A 20,505-nucleotide genomic window follows, 5' to 3' on the forward strand; every position below is an offset into this window, starting at 1 on the left:
CCCCCATCAAATTTGCCAAGATCATGCTAATACACCTTTATGAATGTGACTCAGCTTTTAGCGCAGTGTCTCTCAAACTGTGTGCCCCGAAGAGATTCTGGGTGTGCCAGAAGAGATTCCAGAATTTTACTTTATTTTAAAAAATTCCCTTCATAAATATACACTAGAATAGATGACACGTACTTCACGTACGCAAGAGTCTGTCAATGTTATGAATGTCTGTGTACGTAAGGATACAACCACCCAGACAAGCATCATTCTTGGGACGTGATTGGTCCTTGATAACTAACGGCAAGTAATTTTAGTTTTATTTTTTATGCAGTAGTTATCGTAACTCGAGCAACAAAACAATCAAGGCTTTGTTGCCGTTTTGGATCTTCTTATCTTTGCGAACTTGGATTTTCATTCGGACAGAAGTTAAATCGAAATAAAGAGAACGACTGTCGATGGTGGAAGATGAAATGCGTGTTGGCTTGTCAACTATCGAGCCGTGTTTTGAGTTCATTTGCCCTCAAAAAACAAGCTCATCCATCGCGTTGATTAGCAATTCTATTCTATCCACTTCAGCTTCACCGTTGTTACAATCACCCATATGTAGCTTAAAGAACTTTAAATGAATAAATCTCAATTTTACTTTTTGGTTGGTTTTGCAATTTTATCATTTCAATTATAATGTGCTGCGAAAAGCATTTGCTCCGTTTAGTTGTGCCGGAGCTCAAAACAATTTCAGAGACACTGTTTTAGTGTGTGCTGCTTGACAGCATAGCTCCGTCGACGGACCCGCTAGTTTGCAAATTCGTAAAAGTGGAACGACAATTATTATTTTCACAATATCGCTTTAGGTGCATATATTTTTTTGCTTTCCACCTCTACCTACTCCAACTACTGATGACCCTAGAGTGGTAAACTAGAAACCCTATATCCGGCTGAAAGGCCATAGAATGCGACCAGCCACAGATTTCTGTGCCATCAGGAAATTTGGAACAACAAAAGAGGAGAAGACCATTGGACAAGAATCAGGACATATGCCTGAAAGCAACATATATGAAACCCTTCCGGCTAGGGTTAGGCTACTTCATATTCCTTTGCAGCCAGTCTGTAAAAAGGATTACTTTAGTATAACCAGTATAGAGTTCTCTGCTGCAGGTCTTATCATAGCCCCAGCTCACCAGTCCCATTAGGTGCCAGCTGAGCTCAGATGTCTCTTTCCCTGGCAGTGGGACCATCGCAATTCCACCAGTCTCTGCCGGGCAGATATTAGACTGCACACTGGGGTTCTGCTTGGCGCAGAACATGCTCTCGGTGACGCTGACCGAGATCCCTTTCGCCTCATACTGTTGCTCGCACAGAAGCGAGTCCGTCACCTCGATGGCGCCCGCCCGCAGGCTGTCGTTCTTGTAGCCGGGGTCCTTGGCGCCAGTCAGTATTTTCCATCCGGTGATGATGATTCTGAAATCCTCCGTGGCTGCGATCACATCCTGCGCTGCGGCGAGGCAAACTGGCTGGACCCGGTTACTGATCCTGGCCTTGTCCAAGAGTTTGACGACAGCTATGTCGGAGTCGAGCAAGATTGGGTCGTAGTTGGGATGTGCAATGATGGCCGATATCTGAAGAGAATGAAAGGGAGAGGAACCAGTTAAGCAAGAGTAATTTACAATCTATGGAAGCCATTTTGGAAGGGCCAGGCACCATCTGCACTTGGAAACAACTTCCCCATGTACTACAATAACAGTATTGTTGTACCCATTAAGAACAGGTCAATAGTTAGTGTAAATTAGGGCACCCATGCAATGCACAAAGCTGATACTATTCTATAAGCTGTGAATATCATTTAGCACCACACCTTTGACACCCCTCCCCCTCGTCATAGGCAGCCCCCCCCCTCCCCCGGTACCTTTTTAAAAATCTGTTGGTCCACTGCTCCTCCCCCTACCTCCCTGGACAGCTGCCTCCATGTCTTGTGGCACAGCGGCGCACAAGGCAGGCGCGAGCTTTTCACTCTCCTGCCTGGTCCCTTGCCGCTCCCTGAATGGCTGCCGTCAGCTCTCGCAGCTTGCTCGCCTGCCTTGTGCACCACTCTGCCGCAAGACATGGAGGCAGCCGTTGAGCGAGGGAGGGGCAGGAGCCCAGGGCGGGGCTGGGGGGCGGGGCTATGTGTCCGCTTTTCTTCAAGAAGAAATCTGGTAAATCTAGCGAGGGAGGAAGCCGTGTTCGCTCACCCGCAGACTCTGAATGCTCTTGTCATCTCGGCTGTCGTCCCTGTAGAATTTGCCCAGCACGACTTTCAGCTCTGCCGTTTTGATGACGGTCGTCCTTCCCAGGTCAGTCACGCAATGAGCTGCAACCACCACGGTGCGCTCGTTAAGGAGAGCGCCGCTGCAGATCAGGAACCAGACCCCTTTCTTGAGGCTCTCGTCCTTGACCCCGTTGGCCTTGCGATAGATGGCAGCCTGCCAGGGCCACCTTGTCTCCGACAGATTGGCCAGAGTGAAGTTCTCAATCTTTCCACAAACTATAGATGCACAAAAAAGTATAAGAGGCAACATTTTATTGAACGTTTTTGTATAAGACCTAGATCCCAACCGAGCAAAATGGTGGTTAAACAGAGTCCATCACAAGACTTTCCAAATGTGCAAAAAAGCATGATGACCGCGGCTTGTGGTCCCTATCTGTCACTTTTCATCTGAGACCTTGAGAAAATCTCTAAAACTCTGGATTCTGGACCATTTTCAAAGCCATTTCAGTGGGTAAATATCAATTTATATGGTAGGTGACTTCTCTGAAGACCTTCCTAAAGGTACCTGCACATTGTTCCACATACCTTTAAAGGAGGTGTGTTCCCTGGCTCTATCCTTTATCCCAGCTCTGATTTCAATCAAGACCACTCCCTATTCGCTCTTCCCTTACATGTTCTTCTCTGCTCTATTTTATTGTAGTTCATTCCCTGACCGTGAAGTAAATCTAGTGCACGTCCGATTGTATTTGTTCATGGTTGTTAATTTTCCCTTTTTTAAATATTGTATATCGCTTAGATCAGTGTTTCTCCACTCGGTCCTGGGGTGCCCCTTTGCCAGTCAGGTTTTCAGGATATCCACAATGAATATGCATAAACTTGATTTGCATATACTGCCTCCAATTTACGCAAATTTCTTTCATGCATATTCATTGTGCATATCCTGAAAGTCCTGGAGTCCTCCCTTGCCAGTCAGGTTTTCAGGATATCTACAATGAATATGCATAAACTTGATTTGCATATACTGCCTCCAATTTATGCAAATTTCTTTCATGCATATTTATTGTGCATATCCTGAAAGTCCTGGAGTCCCCCCTTGCCAGTCAGATTTTCAGGATATCCATAATGAATATGCATAAACTTGATTTGCATACACTGCTTCCAATTTATGCAAATTTCTTTCATGCATATTCATTGTGGATATCATGAAAGTCCTGGAGTCCCCCCTTGCCAGTCAGGTTTTCAGGATATCCACAATAAATATGCATAAACTTGATTTGCATACACTGCCTCCAATATATGCAAATTTCTTTCATGCATATTCATTGTGCATATCTTGAAAACCTGACCATCCAGGGGAGACTCCAGGACCGAGTTGAGAAACACTGGCTTAGATAACCAATAAGTGTTCATATCGAATTTTAAATAAAACATAAAAACTTGAAACTTGAATAGCTCCTAAGAGAGTGTCACCAACGTACTTGGAATGCACGTGGGAGCGTGCCCGCTCCATTTCCCTGTCTTCAAACAGGTCCTCCTGCTGCTCCCGAGGCGGCGGTAGAAGGGAGAGATGCAGTCGTACTGAAGCTGTGTATGTAGGTGTTGAAAGCCCGGAGGAAGCTCCCCAAACGGCAGCAGCGGCCTCTTGGTGGGAAAGATTTCGGTCTCTTTCTTACCGACTGCAGACGAGTAAAACTGGTGAAGAGGAGTCTCCCTACAACGGAGCACAAAGAACTTGAAAACAGGAGAAAGACAATTATTTTTCCCACGCAAACCATTCTAAAGACAGAAGCGCTTTGTAAAGTGGCTGAATACATGTAACTGAAAAAGCCTAACCAGTGCCCCCCCCCCCCCCAAAAAAAAAATACTGTCCTGTAGCAGGGAAATGGGCTTATATACCACATTCAAAGCAGTTTACAGACAGGTATTCAAACATTTTCCCTATCTGTCCTGGTGGACTCACAATCTATCTAAAGAATCTGGAGCAATGGGGGGGGATTAGGTGACTTGCCCAGGGCCACAAGGAGCAGTGTGGGATTCGAACCCACAACCTCAGGGTGCTGAGGTGGTAGCTCTAATCACTTCACCACGCTGGTCGTATTGAGGGGGAAGAAGACATCTTTTTCCTTACAGGCCCTACGGCGACAAGAGGGCATCCGCTAAAAATCAGGGGCGGGAGATTTCATAGTGACACTAGGAAGTACTTCTTCACCGCGCTTCCAGAGGACGTTATAAGGCAGAGTACGGTACTGGGGTTCAAGAAAGGATTGGACAAATTCCTACTGGAAATGGGGATAGAGGGGTATAGATAGAAGATTACTGCACAGGTCCTGGACCTGTTGGGCCGCCGCGTGACGATGGACCTCGGGTCTGACCCAGCAGAGGCATTTCTTATGTTCTTATGTTCTTATGAAAGGGTGGTTGACAGTTGGAACGATCTTCCACTTCAAGTAGTTGAAGCCAGTATCGTGACTGACTTTAAAAACAAATGGGATCAACATGTGGGGTCACTTCACAGGAGAACTTGAGAGGGGGGGGGTGATTTGAGTGGGCAGACTTGTTGGGCCGAAGGCCCTTTTCTGCCGTCTTATTCTATGTTTCTATGTTTCTCTCCTCCAATACAATATCAGAAGTGAGCCAAGTATAGAACAATGAAGCCATTGTGACATCACTGATGAAGTTGGCTCTTACTGAAGGAATGAGGCATTATGACATCAGGGAAAAGGGATTGGGACTTGTGAAATATCGTTTGCAAAAATTTTAAAAAGAACGAGACCAACAACATACCACTGATAACAAAGGAGGAAAAAGGAGGTGGTGATGCCCCTGTATAAAACTCTGGTGAGACCTCATTTATTGTGTTCAATATTGGAGGCCGCACCTTCAAAAAGATATAAAAAGGATGGAGTCGGTCCAGCTGAAGGCTACTAAAATGATGTGTGGTCTTCGTCATAAGGCGTATGGGATATGTACACTTGCCTGTGATGTCATCACGTTGACGTGCATGCATGTGCAGAGGGCATCCAGACACAGCCCCGAGCTTGGGATCTTCCAAAACCCAGGCAAACTGCTGAGTTTAGGAAATCCTTCCAGGCACACAGACAGTCCTCTAAAAAGAGGACATATCCAGGTTTTCCCAGACGTCTGCTATTCCTAACTGCACTGCCTGAAAACACTCCTTGCCACATTTTACAAAAGGCAAAGCTTCGTTTGAAATGACATTTTAGACATAACATTCTCACCTCGACTGAACTTGCAAAGGGAGAACTTTCTGTCGCACCAGGTCAGAGATCTTGGGTTCTTTACAGGCTAGAAAAAGAAAACAATGTTATCCAAACTTTTTCCACATTCAAGCTCTTTATCAGTGGTAGAGAAAGGGAGGCTGGCTCTGCCCAGAAAAAGCAAACAGCACAAAAGGAAAAAGACACAGCTGAAATGTAGACCCAAGGCAAACTTTATGCAGAAATCATAAAACATAGTCCCAACAGGGATCCAAGTTTCGGCAGAAAACTGCCTTCGTCAGGGGACAAAGAGCAACTTGGAAACTTCAAAAATGAATTGAAATTGTAGAATCATAAATTAGCGATAAAGACTTTGTTGAAACATAAAAGCCGGTAATGTCTACCACGCTCGAAAAAAAACATTGTCGTCTCTATGCATAAACATAGATTCAAGTAGAAAAAAAACCCGTGTTTATGCATAGAGACGAAAATGCGTTTTTAGAGCGTGGTAGACATTACCAGCTTTTATGTTTCAACAAAGTCTTTATCGCTAATTTATAATTCTACAATTTCAATTCATTTTTCAAATTTCCAAGTTGCTCTTCGTCCCCTGAAGAAGGCAATTTTCTGCCGAAACTTGGATCCCTGTTGAGACTCTGTTTTATGATTTCCGCGTAAAATAAAGTTTGCCTTGGTTGTAAAAGGACATCAGCTGTGCCTTTTTCCTTTCAAACACTTTATCAACAATAAAAACGGGCTAAGGCCACTTTTTAATGCAGCTTAGTAAAAGGAACCCTTACCCCCTCTTTTACAAAGGTGCGTTATGATTTTTTAGCGCAATAAATATTATCGCGCGCTAAACGCTAACGCGTGCATGTTATCCTATGGACGCGTTAGCGGTTAGCGCACTTGTTGATTCAGCGCACGCTAAACACACGCTAAAACGCTTAGCGCACCTTTGTTGAGCGCACGCTGAATCAATGCATGCGCTAACCGCTAATGCGTCCATAGGATAACATGCACGCGTTAGCGTTTAGCGCGCGATAATATTTATCGCGTGCTAAAAATCATAGCGCACCTTTGTAAAAGAGGGGGTTAGTTTTGCTATCCAGAAAAGCAGAGCTGCTTGGATATTCAAAGGCTGGCATTCGCCATCCCTAATCTAGGAAGATATTCTTAAGGTCAAGGGTACAGCGCCCAGAGTTCTCCAACAATGAAAAATGGTGATACACTTCTCCCTTTGTATCTGCGGGGGTTAGGTGCAGAGCCGGACCGCGAAGTGTGAAAAACCGTGAATGACTTTTCAGCCAGCTCTGACCCTCCCCGCCTCCCTCCTGCATCTCCGGAACCTTACCCGGTGGTCTAGCGGTGAAGAGGGGCAGGAGCGATGTTCCTATGCTCCTGCCCCGTGCAGAGCCCTCACCAAAATGGCTGCCGTGAGACTACAATGGGAACTGACGGCAGCCATTTTGGTGAGGGCTCTGCACGGGGCAGGAGCATAGGAACATCTGAAGGCAGCCATTTTGGTGAGGGCTCTGCACGGGGCAGGAGCATAGGAACATCGCTCCTGCCCCGCTTCACCGCTAGACCACCAGGTAAGGTTCCGGGGAGGCTCAAACGGCTAAGAAATAGCCCAAAAAAGGAAATTGTTTCTATTAAAAAAAAATATATTGAAACCACAGATTCAGAGGGAGAAGTATATATTCCTTGAAAGGAGCTGACATGTCTCACATGGAGGGAAAAGACCTACTCTCAATTCTGAGAACTATCTTGAACCTGCGGGCTTTCAAAATTTGCACTGCTTGATTAATATTGGTTAAATGCACCAAAAATCTCTAAAGATTTAATGACTAGCAGGGGATGGCTATCAGTTCATGGGAACGTATTGGCAAAAAGTCAAAAGTTCACCAGGACATATCAAGCATGAAGCACCCTAGAGTGCATTCAGGGTTACCCATAAACGTCATTTATCCTCTGGACCGTTGTGCCATGAGAAACCGATGAAGAAAACGAAGAGTTTAGAAGTTAAGGAAAATCAGGTGGTTTACCTTTAATACAGATCGGCTGCTTTCCAGACCACGTTCCGTCTGCCAGACACGTTCTCTGCTTACTGCCGCTGAGAACGTACGAGTTGTTGCAGTTGAAAGCCACGACTGTTCCGATATTGGCATAGCGGCCGTGTTTAAGTCCAGGACCTTCTACAATCGTTCGGTAGCCGTTCAAGGGCCCTCCTGGGTCTGTGCAGTTTTTTTCTTCTAAAACTAACGTGAAAAGAATAGGTAAGATTTTGGCTAATGCAATCAAAAAAATGATACTCGTACGAGTGTTATGTTTCCTTTGGACATAAGACTCTCTTGACTCGTTTCAGTATTTAAGTGACTGTAGAGTCCTAGTGCGGTGTTTGGGCTTTTTTTGTGTGTACCAATACACGAAGTATCCAATACACTATCGAACCTACCTTCAAAACAAAACAAAAACGCCACCACGCTTCAGAAAGACGAAAGAAAAAGCCCCGGTCTGCAGTGAGTCTGGTAGGTTATGACTCTATTCAAAACACATCACAAGCAGAAAAAGCTTTTGTCCATTTGTATCACAAAGAAAATATAATATTGAATTCTATTTGATACTTAACAGAGGTTTAAATTAACAGGGCCTAATAGCAGCAGCATTCCAGATCTGAGATTGTGATGTCATAATGCCCCATTCCACCAATGCCTAAGAGCCAACCTCCTCAGTGATGTCACAATGGCTTAATTGTCCTGTTCTTGGCTCACATAAGAATTGCCAGACTGGGACAGACCAAAGGTCCATCAAGTCCAGTATCCTGTTTCCAACAGTGGCCAACCCAGGTCCGAAATACTTGGCAAAAACCCAAAGAGTAGCAACATTCCAGATCTGAGATTGTGATGTCATAATGCCCCATTCCACCAATGCCTAAGAGCCAACCTCCTCAGTGATGTCACAATGGCTTGATTGTCCTGTTCTTGGCTCACATAAGAATTGCCAGACTGGGACAGAATCAAGCCCAGTATCCTGTTTCCAACAGTGGCCAACCCAGGTCCGAAATACTTGGCAAAAACCCAAAGAGTAGCAACATTCCAGATCTGAGATTGTGATGTCATAATGCCCCATTCCACCAATGCCTAAGAGCCAACCTCCTCAGTGATGTCACAATGGCTTGATTGTCCTGTTCTTGGCTCACATAAGAATTGCCAGACTGGGACAGAATCAAGCCCAGTATCCTGTTTCCAACAGTGGCCAACCCAGGTCCGAAATACTTGGCAAAAACCCAAAGAGTAGCAACATTCCAGATCTGAGATTGTGATGTCATAATGCCTCATTCCACCAATGCCTAAGAGCCAACCTCCTCAGTGATGTCACAATGGCTTAATTGTCTTGTTCTTGGCTCACATAAGAATTGCCAGACTGGGACAGACCAAAGGTCCATCAAGTCCAGTATCCTGTTTCCAACAGTGGCCAACCCAGGTCCGAAATACTTGGCAAAAACCCAAAGAGTAGCAACATTCCAGATCTGAGATTGTGATGTCATAATGCCCCATTCCACCAATGCCTAAGAGCCAACCTCCTCAGTGATGTCACAATGGCTTGATTGTCCTGTTCTTGGCTCACATAAGAATTGCCAGACTGGGACAGAATCAAGCCCAGTATCCTGTTTCCAACAGTGGCCAACCCAGGTCCGAAATACTTGGCAAAAACCCAAAGAGTAGCAACATTCCAGATCTGAGATTGTGATGTCATAATGCCCCATTCCACCAATGCCTAAGAGCCAACCTCCTCAGTGATGTCACAATGGCTTGATTGTCCTGTTCTTGGCTCACATAAGAATTGCCAGACTGGGACAGAATCAAGCCCAGTATCCTGTTTCCAACAGTGGCCAACCCAGGTCCGAAATACTTGGCAAAAACCCAAAGAGTAGCAACATTCCAGATCTGAGATTGTGATGTCATAATGCCTCATTCCACCAATGCCTAAGAGCCAACCTCCTCAGTGATGTCACAATGGCTTGATTGTCCTGTACTTGGCTCACATAAGAATTGCTGTACTGGGACAGACCAAAGGTCCATCAAGTCCAGTATCCTGTTTCCAACAGTGGCCAACCCAGGTCCGAAATACCTGGCAAAAACCCAAAGAGTAGCAGCATTCCAGATCTGAGATTGTGATGTCATAACGCCTCATTCCACCAATGCCTAAGAGCCAACCTCACCACTGATGTCACAATGGCTTCATTCAGGGCCACTTAAACTTTCAACCTCGCACCTGTAATAAACATTTTTTCAATGTAATCCAATGCAGGGACAATCGAAGTTCAGACGCAAACGTGCTGACTTACTTACTTAAAAAGTGATCTCTTTCCTCTGCTTGCTCAGTGTCCTGAACGTAGCGCCGTGGCATCTTTAAACACTCACGAAAGACCAGTCACTGTTAAACAACTTCTGACTGGTCCATGGAGTCTCTGGAAAATTATATGAAGCGTCATTCTCCAAAGAACAGAATATAGCAACATTTTGACTCCTGAGGAAGGCACTAAGGTGCCAAAATACAGGCTGTGTTGAGTCTGATGTTTGTTTTAATGCAATATAGTCCGAGCCAAAGCATCTCTTTCATCTCTACTTTTGTGGATCGAGTGTGATATTTTGTAGAGGGCTTTTTGGGACTGCTCCCAAGCCACCAGATATGCATAAATGGTGGTTACTGCTCCATGGAGCTTACAATGTAATCAAGATACACCCATTAGCCCAGGGTTTCTCAACTCATCCTTGGGACACACCTAGCCAGTCAGATTTTCAGGATGCCCACAATGAATATAAATAAGATAAATTTGCATCCACTACCTCCTGTATATGCAAATGTATCTAATGCATATTCGTTGTACTGTAGGTATCCTGAAAGCCCAACTGGCTAGGTGTGTCCTGAGGACTCGGTTGAGAAACCCTGCATTGGTCAAATATGAGGATTTGTGATAAAATCCACAACGTGTAATTTCTTCACTCAACGTGTAATTTAACTCTAGAATTCGTTGACGGAGAATGTGGTGAAATCAGTTAGCTTAACAGGGTTTAAAAAAGATTTGGATAATTTCCTAAAACAAAAGTCCATAAGTCATTATTAAGATAGACTTGGGAAAATCCACTGCTTATTCCTAGGATAAGCAGCATAAAATCTATTTTACTACTTGGGATCTAACTAGGTACTTGAGACCTGGGTTGGCCACTGTTAGAAACAGGATCGTAGGCCTGATGGACCTTCAATCTGTCCCAGTATGGCAACTCTCGTGTTCTTATGTGAGCCAAGTATAGGACAATCAAGCCATTATGACATCACTGATGAGGTTGGCTCTTAGGCATTGGTGAAATGAGGCATTATGACATCACAATACTAGCTCTGGAATGTTGCTACTCTTTGGGTTTCTGCCAGGAACTTGTGAACTTGGTTGGCCACCGTTGGAAACAGAATACTGGGCTTGATGGATGTATGGCAATTCTTATAAACCTGATTAGGAAGAACCAGAACCTGTGTTGAGTCTTCTTATATCACAGTGGAATTGCCACCAACATATACCCAATGAGATGATGAGTTGTGCTGCTTAAGCTTTGTATGCTATCTTCGGTGTGCAGCATCTCTGGGGTAAAGGATTATCCTATGCAGACTGGATGGGCCATTTGGCCTTTAACTGCTATCATGTTTCAATGTTTCTATAACCATAAGTTCTATGACATCACAATGCATGTGTAAAGAACCTTAGCCAATAGGGATAGAGGATGCTCTGGATGGACCATTTGGTCTTTATCTGCCATCATGCTTCTATGACATCACAATGCATGTGTAAAGAGCCTTAGCCAATAGGAAGAGGAGATGCAAATGTTAAGAGCCTTCTCCAATAGGGAGAGGAGGAGATGGTGGATGCTGCATATGGACAGACTGGATGGGCCATTTGTCCTTTAACTGCCATCATGTTTCTATGACCTCACAATGCATGTGTAAAGAGCCTTAGCCAATAGGGAGAGGAGGAGATAGTGGATGCTGCATATGGGCATATGGAGAACAAAGAGGATCTGCTTTAGAGGAGATTTTTCATGATTCTGCTGGCCACTTGCATTAATCAGAGTAATGGCATTGAATATTAGTTAAAATGTTGATGCTGTTTCCTGAAAATTTTAGCAGGTGGCAGCATAACACACATATACAGAGAGCACATAATAACAATATAACAGAGAATTATTGTAAGACTGATTTACATTTTTCTTCTCTTCACTCCTCATCAATCAGAAGAAACCTGGAGATGCTGTAAATCATTTCCATAAAACCATGGGTCTCGGCCAACTCAGTTTCACCGAACCAAACTGATAGAAGGAGAATGAGCTTCTTCAGGGATCTGACCCAGTCCGTCTGATACCTCTCCGTCTCCGTGCCGACCGACCCCCTCAAGGACCGACCCTTGGAAACATGTTTTCAGGCTTGGAATCCAGTTAAAAGGCAATAGACGCTCTGTCTATACCTGGGACCAAACTGAAAGAAATTTGTCCAGCCCTGGCAAGTTCAAACCCAACTCAAACCAAATTCTGCACTCCTGGGGAGGGGGGAGGTTTTGCTTCTGAGAAAGTGCTCCTTAGTACATCAGAATCTCTGTCTGCTTCTTGGCACCAGCACTGGAGAAATAATGAGACGCCCTACTTTCTTTCTGCATGTGAAGCCATCTGGAGGGGGGGGGGGTGTTTGTGAGTACCAGAAGGCACTGCGAGGAAGGAACGGGGTATATTAGTAGATCTGTGTGTGATGGAGGGCACTAGGGCCAGCAGGAGTGAGGTACATAGTTAGAGCTGTAGAGGGGGGGGGGGAGAAGGAGGGTGTCCCTATTGCAAGGGAGGAGTGAGGTTTTCCCTCGCCTTTTCTTCAGTCCTAAAGTTCACATTTTCTGGCTTTGGTTGCCTTCAGCAGTCATGCGACCGGGTAACAAAGCCCCCTGACACTGCACGCTGTCTGATTCGGCTGCTGTTGAACAGTTTGCTGAGTGGAATTTGGGTTATGAGCTGCAGGGAGTGGTTGTGAATTTCTCCGTGAGAACCTTGTGCATCCTCCTCCAGCTTGAGTTCCGATCCTCCCCGAGGCTGACGTATTTCCTGTTGCCTCAGCTTTCAACAGCAATCTGACCTGGAGGAGGGGAATGCATTTATCTGAGTTTGGGGTTTAGGTTTCTGCCACTTGGTGCTGAATGTAAGACGCGCGCACGGAATTGGATGTACAAAACGAAAATCTAGACCAGCAAAACTCAAAGCTTTAATGAAAAGGGAAAAAGAGCAGCAAAGGAAAGCATATTTGTTGTCATACTGGGACAGACCAAAGGTCCAGTATCCTATTTCCAACAGTAGCCCCCTGACACTGCACGCTGTCTGATTCGGCTGCTGTTGAACAGTTTGCTGAGTCCGCACTAGACGTCCGCACTAGACGTCCGAACTAGACGTCCGCACTAGACGTCCGAACTAGACGTCCGCACTAGACGTCCCCAATAGACGTCCGAACTAGACGTCCGCACTAGACGTCCGAACTAGACGTCCGCACTAGACGTCCCCACTAGACGTCTAGTGCGGACGTCTAGTTCGGACGTCTAGTGGGGACGTCTAGTGCGGACGTCTAGTTCGGACGTCTAGTGCGGACGTCTAGTTCGGACGTCTAGTTCGGACGTCTAGTTCGGACGTCTAGTGCGGACGTCTAGTTCGGACGTCTAATTCGGACGTCTAGTGCGGACGTCTAGTTCGGACGTCTAGTTCGGACGTCTAGTGGGGACGTCTAGTTCGGACGTCTAGTGGGGACGTCTAGTGCGGACGTCTAGTTCGGACGTCTAGTGCGGACGTCTAGTTCGGACGTCTAGTTCGGACGTCTAGTGCGGACGTCTAGTTCGGACGTCTAGTGCGGACGTCTAGTTCGGACGTCTAGTGCGGACGTCTAGTTCGGACGTCTAGTGCGGACGTCTAGTTCGGACGTCTAGTTCGGGCGTCTAGTGCGGGCGTCTAGTGCGGACGTCTACGTGGGGACGTCTAGTGCGGGCGTCTACGTGGGGACGTCCCCACGTAGACGTCCGCACTAGACGGCCCCACGTAGACGTCCGCACTAGACGTCCCCACGTAGACGTCCGCACGTAGACGCCCGCACTAGACGCCGCAGCAAGGCGCGGTTTCTTTTCTCGGTGCTCCCCCGCTGGAAGCCGGGAAATCAATGTGCATAATATCTTTTTCCTAACTTTTCTCCTCTGCTTAGAATTTGCCCTCTCCCCCAGATCAGCTTCTACTCTCGCCTTTTAATGAATCCACATCATCTGATTTCTTTCCAAGTAACTCCCTAAACATTTTCTTTGCTTTTCGAACCGCTGTTGCACGGTGATTTTAGGATTTGATCCTGCAATTTGGATTATTCCTCCCCCCTCCCCCCCCCCGTATGTGCTGTATGCGCTTTGCATTTTATCCACATTACGTTTCAGCTGCCAGTTTTGACTCTCGCTCTTCGAAGGTCCTCCTGCAGCTTCTCACAATCAGCTCATGATTCAACTACTTTAGAATCGTTTTTTGTCATCAGCAAATTTGATTTCTTCATTCATTGCTCCCTTTTCCAGATCATGCAAAAACCCCAAAACAGTATGAAGGGGTGCTGAAAAGTTCTCAGCCCTACCAAGAATGGAATGATGTGGAGCCATGAAACTTACATGTCTGAAGTTTCTGTAACCCCCCCAGAATACTCTGATGTCATGGAACTACTCCGCCACTTCAATCGCCTCTGAATCACTCGAAAATTGTTGACCTTTCAAACCCTTTTTAAGGTTTGGAAACAGAAAATAGTCAGATGGAGCAAGATCTGGTGAGTAGGGTGGATGGTCTATGCCAGTGTTCTTCAACCGCCGGTCCGTGGACCGGTGCTGGCCCGTAGAAATTTTCTGCCAGTCCACAGGGCTGGCACGTCCATCGGGCAAAAGACGGTGTTCTTCAGACTCCAGTCCACAGTGCGATCAACGCGGCGTTTTTGGGCCGGCTCTCTTGAGTGCCGCAGTGCACAAAGCCGTGGGAAAAGGCTCCTACGCGTGTCCTGTGCCTGACCTTGAAGCCTTCTGTCTGACGTCGCAACGTCAGAGGGAAGGCTTCCAGATGAGGGGGCGGGACGCGCGCTGCCCACAACTTTGTGCAATGCTGCACTCAGGGAGCCGGCCCGAAGACGCTGCATTGATCTCACAGTGGACCGGCCCGAAGATAACACTGGGTGGCAGGCCAGAAGGCAACGCACGGCACAGCATGGAGGGAGAGAGACAACAACGGTAGGGGGAATCTTTTTCTTGTATGTTATGCTATGTTTGTCGTACCTTATTTTAAATTTTGTGCATCACATTGACGATACGATAATGCGTTTTAATCAAAATTGTATTCAACTTGAAACTTGAAATGAAATTCATGCCATAACTGGACACCCAGCGTAGTTTCCTGTTTTTTAGCTAGTTAACAAAAGCATGGTTAACAAAAGAAGTTAAGAAGGTGGTAGGAGATAAGAAAAAATCCTTCAGGACATGGAAAAAGGATAAAACTGAGGAAAATTGGAAAAAGCACAGGAAGCACCAAAAAGAATGCCACCGCGTAGTCAGAACAGCAAAGAGAGAATATGAAGAGAAACTTGCAAAGGAGGCACGGAACTTTAAACCTTTCTTTCGATATGTGAAAGGGGAACAGCCGGCGAGGGAGGAAGTGGGACCCCTGGATGAGGGGGATAGGAAAGGAGTGGTAAAGGAGGAAAAGGAAGTGGCGGACAGATTAAACACGTTCTTCTCGTCGGTCTTCACAAAAGAGGACACATCCAATGTTCCGGAACCGGAAAAATTCTTCAAGGGGGACCAAGAGGAAAAATTATCGTGCATGGAGGTAAGCCTCGAAGACGTACTCAAACAGATAGATAGGCTAAAAACTGACAAATCGCCAGGCCCGGACGGAATTCACCCAAGAATACTAAGAGAACTTAGAAACGAAATAGCGGAGTTACTGCAACAGATTTGTAACCTATCCCTGAAAACAGGGGTAATACCGCAAGATTGGAGGATAGCAAATGTTACACCTATCTTCAAGAAAGGAACCAGAGGCGACCCGAGAGCTTGACCTCAGTTCCGGGGAAGATGGCCGAATCATTGATCAAGGACAGTATCAGTGAGCACATAGAAAAAAATAAGCTGATGAGAACAAGCCAGCATGGTTTCTGTACTGGAAGATCCTGCCAAACAAACCTACTGCACTTCTTCGAGGGGATAAGCGGACATTTGGACAAAGGTGACCCCATAGATATAGTAGACCTAGACTTCCAGAAAGCCTTCGACAAGGTACCTCATGAGCGCCTTCTAAGGAAACTGTGGAACCACGGGGTGGAAGGGGACATACACAGATGGATCAAAAACTGGTTGGCAAACAGGAAACAGAGGGTAGGAGTAAAGGGACACTTCTGACTGGAAAGGGGTCACAAGTGGCGTCCCACAAGGGTCAGTGCTGGGACCGCTGCTATTCAATATATTTATTAATGACTTGGAAACAGGGACAAAGTGTGAAGTTATAAAATTTGCAGATGACACAAAACTCTCCGGTAAGGTTAGATCTGTAGAGGAATGTAAAAAACTCCAAAGGGATCTGGACAAACTGAGTGAGATGAGTTTTAATGTGGAGAAATGTAAAGTTATGCACATAGGGAAAGGGAACCTGATGTACAACTACATGATGGGGGGGATGACATTGGGAAAAGGCAACCTAGAAAAGGACTTGGGGGTTTTGGTGGATAAAACAATGAAACCGGCAGCACAATGCGCAGCGGCCTCAAAAAAGGCGAACAGAATGTTGGGCATTATCAAAAAAGGTATCACTACCAGAACCAAGGAAGTTATCCTCCCGCTGTACAGGGCAATGGTGCGACCGCATCTGGAGTACTGCGTCCAGTACTGGTCGCCGTACCTAAAGAAAGATATGGCGATACTCGAGAGGGTCCAGAGAAGAGCGACAAAAATGATAAAGGGCATGGAAAACCTCTCGTATGCTGAGAGGCTGGAGAAGTTGGGGCTCTTTTCCCTGGAAAAGAGGAGACTTAGAGGGGATATGATAGAAACTTATAAGATCATGAAGGGTATAGTGAAGGTAGAGAGAGACAGATTCTTCAGACTGGCGGGGGCAACAAGAACTAGAGGACACTCAAAAAAATTGAAGGGAGATAGGTTTAGAACAAATGCTAGGAAGTTCTTCTTCATCCAGAGGGTGGTGGACACCTGGAATGCGCTTCCAGAGGGGGTGGTTGAGCAGAGTACAGTTTTGGGGTTCAAAGAGGGATTGGACGAATTCCTGAAGGGTAAGGGAATCCAGGGGTACAATTAGAGGGTTACTATACAAGACAAAATGCTCTTGAGTAATAGTTCACTACAGGTCATTGACCTGGGGGGGCCGCCGCGGGAGCGGACTGCTGGGCATGATGGACCTATGGTCTGACTCGGCAGAGGCCATGCTTATGTGCTTATATATATGTGTGCTTTTTGAAAGGCTAGGTTGACGCAAGAATCTCTGTAACTCTGCAGTGCCTGCTTTTTGTAAACACGCTGTTGTCTCTTCGGCAGCAGAACCATGGAAACAATCTTATTTTCTATAATACTGTGCACCTCGTGTCTCTCTCTCTCTCCTCTGAATCTCCCTTTCTGAGTCTCGATCTCTGCTCTGTGCCTGACATTCATAAGTCTGTGTAGTCCAAATATTTTTCTGACGTTGACCTTAAACAAGTTCCAAAGAGTTGAACCTTATCTCTTCAAGACAGAATGAAAGAGTTAAAATGTAGAACTCTCAGCGCAGTAAGATAAAAGTTACATACTACAGGGGAGAGGTGCTAGGCGAGGAGAGGGGAGGGACCTCACTGGACCTGGACAGCACTAATGAGCAGCAAGAGATCTCATTCTCTCCCCTCCGGGCCCCAGGCCCCCGATTGCTGCAGCACCACGGTGGCGACTCGGATTGCATGAGGAGAGGGCATTTTGGCATGTGGGCGTGAGAGCTGAGCCAAAGCCGTGTGTCACACACCTAAGCGCCTAGGTACTTGGGACCTGGATTGGCCACCATGAGAACGGGCTACTGGGCTTGATGGACCATTGGTCTGACCCAGTAAGGCTATGGAACAAATTCTGCAGTAAGAGGGACAACTGATGGGAAGGATGAGGCCTTGGAAGACATGTATAGAATCCAAGGATGATTCTGGGGTGATTTTCCTGAAGGAAGCCTTTTTCAAATGGTGTCTGTGTGTCTGGCTGTTTCTTAATGTAGTTTAGTTTCATTGTTTAATCTACCGTCTTTTGGACCTAAACAGGTTTTCCAAAATACTGCAGCTAGGTTAATTTTTGGAGCCAGAAGGCATGAAAGAATGACCCTTTTGATGAAGAAACTACATTGATTACCAAGATCAGGTCTCATTTAAGGTGGCCAGTAAAATTTATAAGTAGCAAGTTTTTGAGTTCTTGAAGTGACGTGGTGGCCATGTTAGTCCACTCTTCAAGGTAATAAGTAGAAGAAAAAAAAGCCAAGAACATCAAGGAGAAAAAAAAAAAGAAGAGCTTGGGGGTGGCCCATCTCAAAGGATAGCAAACAAAACAAAACTGCAGATCTGTACAAGACGTAGGCAAAATTTATTGTGACAAAATAATTATATGCAAACCCTTTTACCAATCAAGGGGCCCGACACGGTCCGTGTTTCGGACAAACCTTCGTCAGGGGTCCATGGTAAAAAAGGATAACCAAAAAAGTCACAAAAAATTGTAGAGTAGCAGCAAAGTGTTAGCGACGTCGAGATTCACCAACTGCAATGAACCGTCGCAACTCTACAATTTGTTGGTTGGACTGAGAACTTTTCAGTTGCCCCTTATTCTTGTCCTTAGTTTTAAACTCTGCTGGAATTTGTATAATTATTGTCTTCCAGCGTGACCTCTGTCCCACGGTATCGCTTGGTTCTTCAGGTCCTACCGATTCCCAAAATATGCTTTGCACAGTCCTTCAATCTGCAAATCCTTTGCACCGACATGAGGGTAAGCTCTGCAGACTACAAAAATATTTAAACTGATGTTGAAATCCAATGCTGTATGGAAGGGAAAATATGACTAATTAAACAAAACAATAAACAAGCAAATCTGATGACAAACAGATATTCTCCCAGTGCTGGCAGCACACACAGTCTTTAAAGAAAGGATCAGTGCATTGTGGCGACCCCAGAGGGGCCAGTTCCTTCCTACCGCACTCCAGCACTGGGTTTCCCAACCATTTCACTAAGAGGATCTGTAAGACCGTGTGGGCCTGCTCCAATCTGATTTTTTGGGCCGATTCAGAAAGAGCTATTGATGCACTAAAAAGTTTGCTTGCAAATGATTCACGCAGATGTTCCACATAATCCCCGACTCTTCTGTCCGATTGACTGCAGTGAGAACGAATCTCATACATGCGCAGAGCCGGCAGGGGAAGCCTGAACAGCTGAGACAGGAGAAGCTCTGAAAGCAGGAACCTGCCACTCAGCCGTTCGGAGCAAGAAACTTTTTTTTTTCCTTCATTTTTTTAATGGGCACAGATGCCGTGTGTAATCTGCCCCATTAAAAAAATCACCCCCCTCCCCAATGAAGGACCATGAACTGCCACCCACCATGCCAGCGAAAATGACAGAAGGAATGCCCACTTCCTCTTGCCATGCCGAATCCCTCCCACCGCGAAAGAAAATTGGCAGGAGGGATGCCCACTTCCTCCTGCCAATGCGACTCCCCCCCCCCCACACATACACACATGGCAGCGATACAGGAAGGCCCACTCCCACACCAGGCGCCTCCCCAAACATCCCCTACCCTTCCCCTTTCCCCCTGAAAAAAGGCAGGAGGGATGCCCCCGCTGTCCCCCTTAACCCCCCGAACCACTCCCCATACCTTTGTAGACACGTTGGAGCAGGAAGGAAGCTCAGTCCGTTCCGTTTGCAGACCTGCCGCTCCAAAATGGTGGGTCTTTCCCTCCCAGGTGCATCGTGTGATGCATGGGGAGGAGCCTAAGGCCCTGATTGGCTCAGACGCCTAAAGGCATCAACAAACATCTGAGTTTTTAATAATTTCATAAATTTAAGGTGATAAATTACTGCCTACATGTAGGCTGCAGAGAATAATAAATGTTTAATGTAGTTGAAAACAGTTGCTGGGTTTTTTTTCACCCAAAGGGTCGTGGACACATGGAATGCGCTACCGGAGGAAGTGATCAGGCAGAGTACGGTACAGGGATTCAAACAGGGATTGGACGGATTCCTGAGGGATAAAGGGATCGTGGGATACTGAGAGAGGTGCTGGGATGTAACACAGGTATAGAAAGCTAACCAGGTAATAAGTATAGAAACCCAACAGGTCGTGCATGTGCAAGACCGGAAGGTTAGGACTACGATGGGAAGATAGGACTTCAATGAGAAACCAAGGTGGCAAGGGAGCCCCTTCTGGTGATGCAGACAGGTCGTGACCTGTTTGGGCCGCCGCGGGAGCGGACTGCCGGGCAGGATGGACCTATGGTCTGACCCGGCAGAGGCACTTCTTATGTTCTTATGTTAACTTTATGAATGTTTGATACCTGAAAACCGCTTCAGAGTTTAGGCGATGTATAAATTTTTTAAATAAAAAAATACATCCTTGTACTGCAAGTTGAAAGTAATGGTGTCTATGGACAGTTTCTAAAAAGATGTCATTGTACAATCTTTACTCTGCTAGAAATTATGGGAAATAAACTGAAGATGGCAATATAGCAAAGAGCAGAGCAACGAGGGATCCTGGGTAACGGCATGCAATCAAAAAGGTTCTCTTTTGGGACTCTTTAAGATCTGAACGTGTGTTATTTTATCTGCCAGAGCTCCTCTCCACGCCTCTTCCCTTCTAGCACCTCCCACTGGGATGCTCGGGGCCCCATCTGGAAGGCCTTTGCGCCTGCGTGCGCAACAATGCGATGACATCATGCACGTGTGTGACACCATCACGCTGATATCTGC

General features: G+C 46.1%; 1 protein-coding gene across 1 annotated transcript; it reads right to left on the bottom strand.

Annotated features, from left to right (window-relative positions):
* Positions 1-280: 280 nt before the first annotated feature.
* Positions 281-18,944, bottom strand: LOC117352338 (inactive serine protease PAMR1-like). The gene is made up of 7 exons (XM_033928765.1): positions 18,740-18,944; positions 12,539-12,565; positions 7,503-7,715; positions 5,476-5,542; positions 3,715-3,947; positions 2,220-2,512; positions 281-1,607 (listed from the first exon to the last, which is right to left on the bottom strand). Exons 1-7 carry the CDS (start codon positions 18,942-18,944, stop codon positions 1,071-1,073), a joined length of 1,575 nt encoding a protein of 524 aa, XP_033784656.1. The 3' UTR covers positions 281-1,070.
* Positions 18,945-20,505: the final 1,561 nt, after the last annotated feature.

This window comes from Geotrypetes seraphini, chromosome 19, assembly GCF_902459505.1.
Source record: "Geotrypetes seraphini chromosome 19, aGeoSer1.1, whole genome shotgun sequence".
Classification (NCBI taxonomy): domain Eukaryota; kingdom Metazoa; phylum Chordata; class Amphibia; order Gymnophiona; family Dermophiidae; genus Geotrypetes; species Geotrypetes seraphini.